The sequence below is a fragment of the Pteropus vampyrus genome, unplaced genomic scaffold (genome assembly GCF_000151845.1).
Source record: "Pteropus vampyrus isolate Shadow unplaced genomic scaffold, Pvam_2.0 Scaffold86, whole genome shotgun sequence".
In the NCBI taxonomy this organism is placed as follows: domain Eukaryota; kingdom Metazoa; phylum Chordata; class Mammalia; order Chiroptera; family Pteropodidae; genus Pteropus; species Pteropus vampyrus.
The window spans coordinates 3,014,005-3,023,047 of NW_011888867.1; the positions used below are offsets into that span (position 1 = coordinate 3,014,005).

General features: G+C 39.1%; 1 protein-coding gene across 5 annotated transcripts in view; it reads right to left on the reverse strand.

The window, feature by feature from the left end:
• PRDM2 (PR/SET domain 2) overlaps positions 1-9,043 on the reverse strand; it is a 100,656-nt gene that overhangs the window by 69,362 nt on the left and 22,251 nt on the right. For all 5 annotated transcript variants that reach the window (XM_011363517.2, XM_023532608.1, XM_023532610.1 and 2 more), the window contains one exon: positions 781-933. In XM_011363517.2, coding sequence (XP_011361819.1) covers positions 781-933 — 153 coding nt within the window. The remainder of the gene's footprint in view (positions 1-780; positions 934-9,043) is intronic.

Genomic DNA, 9,043 nt, shown 5'->3' on the forward strand with positions numbered 1-9,043 from the left:
TTCTGACATTTTTAATAGAAGTGAATAAAGAGAAATTTGCCTTACAGCAGTTTCAGCAAACGGATCTACTCAAATTCCAAAGCATCGCCACTCCACCTCCAAGAACATTTCCCCGTACGATGAGTCCAGATTTGCCCTCCGAGAGAATGTGACAACAAAGGAGACAGACAGGGGCTGGCAGAAATGGAGCCACATTTAACGCTTCCCAACGCTAACTTCTCTGCGTGTACTCGGTGACCTCTGACCTCACCACAAACCCTAAAAATGGCTTTCCTCCTTTTTTCATCTCAACAGCGAATGTCTCCAAATAAAAATCTGGCAGAAGGAAGAAACGTATTCTGTTTAATTCCCATTCTGTACAAAAGTTAGGAAGAAAAGCTGATCCAAGGCTACATTACATCGAAGACTAACATCGTGTTTTCAGTTAACACAGAACCACTGTAGCCACATAGTTTCTCACAGTTGGATAAATCTGCCCGTCAAGCAGTTCCTAATGCCTCTGTACCTCAGGAGGAGAGAGGGAGCTGCCACCAGCTTATCAGTATCTACAAAGATGCAGTGCGTAATTACTGGACACGCTCTTCCTGCTTTAGTGCCCTTACGCACACGAAGCCATGGCAACCATATATTTAAAACAGACCTTTCAATGTGGTGATGAACCACTTTCAAATATAATACTCCCAAGGTTGGCAGAGTTATTACTGTCAGTCACGACTAAGGACAGCATTTGCAAAAATGCATGTGGAGTAACTAACGACAGACTAATTCTAACACTCTTACCTTTAAAGTTTTATAGTAAATGGCCCTGTTGATTTCCAGTGGAAACAAATTTTGTTCTTCTCCTGAGCAAGCCCAATTCACATATCGCAGCCAGTTCCCCTTCTCAGGATCGGTGGCATCGATGCACATCCATCCCAAATTTGGGTAATAAACCTTGGGAGGAGGAAAACACTTTTGTTAAAATAGGAGTATCTTAAAATGTTTCCACTTGCAACTTTTAAGACAATTCTTTTTTATTATATGCAAGTACTCTATAAAGCATTTCACAGAAACAAAATAAATAAGCAAGAGAGAAAAGAAAAATAAAAAATGAAAAAAGATATAAAACTGTACAATCCTTATTAGTTATTTTCTTATCTGGGCTTATTTGAGTAATTTTTTCTACTAAAGTTGGAGAGCTACAGTAAATACGGTTAATGATCTCTAAATGCTTCACGAATATGTACACAAAGACAAGTGACAACTCTATTCCCTAAAGATAGAACTGGAGGAGTGCACTGGCAGCGCCCCAGCCCCGAGCTCACTGGGCGGTTGTGCAAGTTGAGCGTGGGGCCCAGTCCTGCCCGGTCCCTTTACTGCAGGGCTGACCAGAACAGCAGTGTGAACTCCAAGTGGGTAACAGGCTATGATGCTTTTGCAAACTCGGCTCACCCTTAAACCCTTCTCTATCCAGAGCATCTGTCCGGACTGAGGTGCTATGGAAAATAAATTGGTAGGATATACCAACGTTCTTCCAAAAAAAGATCAAAAACCCAACCCCTCTTTTAGGAGTCAGATCAAATCTACTCTTGCAAGAAGCTTTCCCTGATGAAAATCTTCTTGCAAGAGTCGATTTGATAAATGTGAATTATGCGTGTGTGTGTATGTATATACATATATATGTTTTACTTCCCCAAATTAAGCACTGCAATAGAACTACAGAATCAATCTGACAGACCTATGAAAAACAAAACAAAAAGGACGTCTTTTACTTTCTCTTTAGGAAGAAAAGAAAGAATTTCGATGCTTCCATTTCTTTCCTCCATGTGGAAATTGAGGAACAAAAGTTAAATAATTTTCCCTAAGTCACCCACTTGGCTAGTAGAAAAGATGGGCTTAAACCCAGATCTGCTTGACCTCTACTTGTCAGTCCCTTCCCTGACCACCTTAGTTAAAACTGCAGATCCTCCTCTTCCCATCAGCTGCCCTAGCCACCCCACCCCCACTTTACCATCCCTCATAGCACTTATGCTCTTTTTCAATGTGAGATAATCTACTTACTTATTCGACTTAGTGACTGTCTCCCCACACCAGAGTATTAGCTCCATGAGGAGAAGGCATTTCAGCCTTTTCATTCACTGCATAACCTCCAACACCTTTGCCAGCACCTGGCAAAGAGTGGGCTCTCAATAAATTACTATGGAATGAATGAAAGGGCACCATTACACACAACTGTGTAACTGCTATTGTTAAATGAGCACCTACTATGTGACAGGAACCATAAGGAAAGGCGCTTTGTAGTCACATTATTTTATCACTGTAAGTGCCAAGGAGAATCTTTTCACTGTAATTACCTACAGTGAGTTTATTCAAAAACGGTTGTTTGCTTAAACACCTATCTTCGCCATTCTAAAAAGAGATTATGCATGTCACATTAGACTCCTTGTCAAACTCCTATCATAATCATCCTGTTTACACACACACGCACACGTGCGTGCACACTTCTCCTTTAAAACAAAGAGAACGAGCAGCCCCCAAATGCTATGTTATGAAAAAAACAGCATCACAATGCAAAATGTGAACTTTTACACACCAAAATACTATAAACTGCTTTACTTTAAAGTGTTTATGGGATATTTTTGTCATGTTTGCCAGCATGATAAAATAAGGAGACTAAAGTAGTTAGTCCTTTAATACTGTCAGTCCATTATTAGTAACCTTTTATTAACTTAGGGATAAAAAGCCCCATTCTGATGTATCACAATGGATGGCGTAATCCCACTCACTCCCAGCCCACATACTGGCACAGCTACAGACATCAACGGGATGGAGATGACGCTGGAAAACATCGCACAGCTAAAGAAGGCAGCTGGAGAGAGGCATCAAGAGGCTACCCACCAACCTGAGAATAACAGCACAGGCTGTGCCGGGAACCTCCAGGCTCCCAAGTCAATACACACCTTTGCAAATAGCAAGGTATTCCACTTGAGAGAATTCTTTATGTATAGCACAGCTCCTTTTGTTTCAAAAGGGAAAAAGGCATCTGCTAAATCGTGCTTAAACTAAGATACTTAGTTTACAGAAAAAGATTAACATTTCCATTTTTTTAAATGTACAAACAAGTAATTCACTTGGCCAAAACCTCTTGAAGAAAAAAATTAAACTTACCTAACAATAATCAAAAACAACTTCAAATTAAATAAATTTCAGCTATCAAACTGGTAAGAATTTTTTCTTAAGGAAAAAAAATAAAACAAGATTAGAAAGCAGATATTCCCCTAAACAACGCTGATCAGAGAACTGGTATCATTTTTTTAGATAGAAGTTAGCAGTACTTGACCAAAAAAAATCTAAAATGTACACCCACTTTAACCAGCGTATCTATTTGTAGGAATTTATTCTGAGATAATTGGGCAATCGTACCAAGATGAATGTACAAAGATGTTCACAGAAGTGCAGTTCACTAGCCCATTTCCGATTCATTCCTACATGGAAAACACCATGGGTTAGGGGAGTATGATAATCCACGCACGGAGCAGATTATTAAACAAACATTAAAAAGTACTACTGTGTAAATGATTCATCGGCTTATATGTAAACTTTTGTTAGATATTTCTGTATTCCTTAAGAATTTTTTTTCCCAATAAACACACATTATTTCTATAACTAGAAGAAAACAAAGATAATCAGAAATTGTGGAAACATCATTGGTATAAAACTCATAATACACTGATGACTGAATAAAGCCATTTATAGAAAGTATGGCTTATATGATGCCATTTTTGTTTTAAACATGAATATATGAAGAGAAAAATACTCTGAAATTAAATAAGTGAAAATGTTAATAATAGTTTTCTCTGAGAAGTGGGATTATTTATGGTTTTTATTTTTTTCTTCTGCTTATTTGAATTTTCTCCCTTTTCTCCACCGATTTAGTATAATCTCTAAGTGAGAGAGAGAAGGGAGTGAGTGGGGAGAACAAGATGGTTTTCTGAATGAAAACCTAAGTCTGAATGAAAGTAGCCAAGGCCTGCCGAATGCTGAGCTGAAGTACGCCTCTTCCTCCTCCTTCCCACATCAGCACACATGCACATTTTTAAAACTATGTGGCTTTATTTAGCGTGCTCATTTTTATTGAGCATCTAGCCTTATATTTAAGAAGTGGGATGAAAATGTGTTTTTATAAACGATTCCTACCTCAGTTGTCCAAACCTTGGTTTCTAATTAGAATTAATTTCGGTGACTGACACACAGACTCTGATCTTTAAAATGAGACCGAATTTTGCTTCATGTAACTATAAATTACTAGACTGCAAAAGTGCCATAACACCACTAGGCCAGGGCGGTGCGAAGACAGTGGAGAACCACCTAGAATCCCTTCCTCTCAGACGAAGACGACGCAAAGGCAGGTCAGACTCCCACCCTAACTCAAACTCACAACATGTAACAAAACTACTCCAGATCTTCATGATGACCAAGAAACATTCAGCTGACTTGACCCAAAGGAGAAATAGTTCCAAATAATCGATAATTTTTCCTGATGCAATATATAAAACAGTCCCTTTTAACAAAGTAGGGGCGCCTCACTAGGTACTACGTATTATGAAACAATTTTTACAAGTTAATTTTCAAATCGGAATTCCCTATTTGCAGAGAAAGAAGTGAAGAAATGGAAACACCTTTGTGCCAAGCAGTGGACTAGATGCTTTATGTGTTATTCTGACCTTTACAAGGACCTATGAAATATTATTAAGCCCCTTTTCCATATGAGGACACTAGGGAAAGTTGGTAATTTTAACTAAAATGCTGAAGTCACTAACAGTCAGAGCCAAGATTCAAACCTGGTCCCCTCACTCACTCCTCATTTCTATTTTCTCTTTCCAAACCCCTCCTTCCCACTCTCAGCCTTCCCCAGGTTATCCAGGCCTGACCTCCTATCTGCCCCATCACTGAACAGAGACTGCGTACCAACTCTGTCAAACAGAAACAGAACGTAATGTTCACACCACCCAATTTCCATTCAATTTAACCCAGTCATTTCGAAATAGTCATGAAATTTTCTAAATTCAAAATTTAGTACACGCTCCAATTTAAAAAACACGTTCAAAATTAAGTCTGCATGACATACAGAGAGAGGTTTGCAAAGAATGAACTACACTGTTAAAGTTACTTCATGGGTTGGAGATGAGAATTTTAATTTATATCCTTCCTTATCAGTTTATTTGTTATAATGTATGTATATTAATTCAAGTTTCTAAATTTTTAAAAAAATTCTCATTCCATTAATGCACATCCTAAACTGTGTGCCTATGAGGTCCTTACCCAGTCTCAACTTGCAGTAACCAACTTAACTTGACGGAAATCACTCCCTGGAACTAAGACACCTCTACATACCCTCATGCTGAGGTAAGACTTTTATTCTCCCCAACAAGCCCCCAAAGTTCGAGCCTACAGTAATAAAGCCATTCCACTGGCTGGTCTGCAGACCTTCCCCGCTCCACCTCCCTGGCTCCAAACACAATGACAAAGACGGACGCCTTCCCGAAGGTCCGGAGGCTCCAGTTTGTCATACTGTCTGAGGCTCCTTTTCGTCTTCATTTCTCTGGGGGTCTAGATGGTTGAATTTCCAACACTATGATCTACAAGCAGTTTTCCACTTTCCCTGTCTAAACAAATAGAACTATAATTAGGCACTGTCTATCTCCCAGGAACAGACAGGGAAAGTGGGACACGGTGCAGAGAGCCACTGACGTCTGTATCAAGTAATTTCATATACATCATCTCATCTGCAGCCAAATACACGAGGAGCTTGTTATCCTCAACTAAAAGTGACAATATAGAAAATAAGGATAAGTTCATTTTGGTATAGCACCATTTCAATGAAAACATTTAATAAGAGTTGTAACTTTCTAAGTTACGAGGAATTTTATTAACACTGCTACCTAAAAAATACTGTACCTTTTTGGTGTGTTCCCATTCCAGTTGTTTTTGAGTTAGAGAACCTGATACCTGGGCTGCTTGTTAAGGACCATAAAACTGCCACCCTAGAGAAGTAACCTACTGGTGACTACAGACAAAAATAGACCTTTGGCACCAACCACTTCACTCCTCAGACTGCTTTAGAAAACCTGGGGCTTCTTTTAAGAATTATTCAAATGCATCACTGTATCTGAAATATCCTGAAGATTCTGGGATAAGGGAAATAAAAGAGAATCTAATAGGTGGTAAAATATACCAACGTGTAGGTGTAGGTGATTCTAAAATACAAATTTAAAAACTAAGTAGCTAGCTGGGCCTCTCACGCCTGCAAAGCCAGGTTGCAAAGCCAGGTTCCATCGTTACCAAGGCTCCGCAGTGACTGACCCTTGACCCTCTTTTGAAATTAAGTTTCATATACATTTTCATACACAAACGTTTCTGGAAAATCTCCCAACAACAGATGCTCAATAAATGTTGACAGGTTCACAGCAGACCCCCAACCAACATCCACTAAATGAACAAAATAACAACATTCTTAAATCAGAAATTCTAACTCTGGAGCATGGATGTTTAAGAATTCCATAATACCCTAGAAATCATATCCAAATTTTGTGTATATATGTGCATCTGTATATTTTCTGGAGAGATTTTCAAAAAAGAGTAAAAATCTCTGGGCTCCACTAGTGGGAAGAGCACTGAACAGGCAACCAAGAAACCTGGGCTCTAACCAGACTCCAGGACTAACAGCTTTAAGACATCGAGCACGTGGCATTCAGCCTCCTCATTGTGGAGTTAGGGCATCTCTAGTATTCATTCTTTCACTGCGCGCGCGCGCGCGCACACACACACACACACACACACACAAACCCATGGGTATTGCCAGTAGTCTAGACAATACCACAAACGTTATATGCCAAGATCGGTGTTCCAGAACTTAGGGAAGTGCCCAGGACATGGTGAAAGCTTAACAAACAGGGCTTAAATCAGTGAATAAATTAAACTCTCAAACAGAATTTTTTTTTTTTGGCATCAGCCCAAGCTGCCAATCTGAGCACAAGTTAACTTACTCAGGAAGATCACTTCATTCTCTGTACATCAATGTCCTTGTCTGTCATGAAGTTCTTGAGAGAATATGACTGGCCTAGCCGTTTCCATGACAACCAACTTTAAGGACCAAGTTCAAAATCTTGGTACCGCTATTAACCACACAGCTTCACAGTTAACCTAAGACACCAGACGGCACCACGCTCACTCCCATTGCTTCTCTTCTCCACACACTGAGATCAGGGCTTGGCAGACTTCCTCTATGAAGGGCCAGACAATAAATCTTTTCAGTTTCGTAGGCCATACGGTCTCTGTCGCAACTGTTCAACTCTGCCACTGTAGGGCAAAGCAGCCACAGAAAAAATGTAAACGAATGAGTGTTGCTGAGTTCCAATAAAACTTTGTTCATGAAGTGAAATTTGAATTTCGTATAACTTTCATGTGTCACAAAACATTTGATTTTTTGTTTAAACCACTTAAAAATGTAAAACCACTCTTAGCTCGAGGACTATCAAAACCAGCGGGCAGGGTGGAGTCCCCTGTCCTCCAGGTCTTTTCCTGAGGTGCGACTGACTCGGGGTTCAGAGGCTGGAAAGGAGCAGGAGGGGCTGAGGGGGCTTTTTGAAAGGCCCCTGAGAAGCGTTGGCTGGCTTCTCTGCTCCTTTTCTTCTTGCCTCCATTTTTAACTTAGACAAAATTTGAAATTAATGAGATAGCAAAAACTATGAAGCACACCTGTTACTATCTAATCATAAAATAGGTTTTTACTTCTTAACAAATTACATTATTAGTCTTCTCATTACAGATATAATTTCTCTATCATTTTTGTTGAAATACAATTCTACTCTTCCCTCCATCTTCCTGACTCAAAATTTGTTGCCTGAATGAATAACATGCAAACAGAAGCAGTGAACTCTCAGTTTTCATCTATAATGGGGGGGGGGGGAGGGAACTATTTAAAAGATTAACAATACTGCATTTTCAAAAGCTAGGAAGAAACGTACTCTTGACGGTTATGTAAATTAGTACAACTCTTCTGGAGAACTGATAAGGAAAATCTACCAAATATTAAAATGTACAAAATAACTTCTGACTTAACAATTTATCTTAAGAAGATAACCAGACAAGTCAGCAAATGTGTATACAGAATGAGTTTCATACTTTGAATAATTAAAAACATGAAAAAATTAAAACGACAAGTGTCCAACCGCTTGAACAGTAGGAGGATACAACAGAATTCGAAGTGGCATAAGAAATAATGCTGCAGATAAGCATTTGACACAGATATGGCCATAAGATATTGAAAGAAAAAAGTATGTCAAAAATGACATGTTCTGTTTGATCTCCATTGCATGAAATGTCTATATATGGTGTTGGTATCTGTACCGGTGAATGTGAGCGACAGAAGAAAAACAGAGGCTGAGAAACAGAATTAAAAGAATGTTCACCAAGAAGTTCGCAGATGATTTTACTTTGTTTATAGTTTTCTGTACTATTTATATTATTTTGCAATGAACGTGTACTACCTTTATAATTTTTTAAAAACTCACTAGAATGTACAACACTAGGAGTGTGCAACCCTCATTTAACTGTGGACTGTAAGTGATAACGATGTGTCAATGTTGGTTCATCGATTGTAACAAATGCTCCGCTCTGGTCAGGATCTTGACAGTGGGAGATGTTATGTAGGAACTCTCTGTACTTTCTCCTCAATTTTGCTGTGAACTCAAAACTGCTCTAAAAAATAAAGTCTATTAAATAAAAGACTTGTTAAAATAACTCATATGCCAACAATTCAAAAGTTCTGTTCGTCAAAAGCAATTTGAGCCCCGCAGAAGTGACTCTGAAAGGCATTCATCAGAAGCAGTTGTAGAGTATTGCAGATTGCTCTCAGCGTGTGTGGGGCCGTCAAGGCAAGTATGACATGAAGCCCAACATTTCAGCTGGCTAGCACTTTCCCGCCAGAAACTGATCAAAGAATGTTCTCCTCTTTGGAGAACCTGGCTGTTTTGTGCATTCCCCACTCCCGTAATTTCTCACT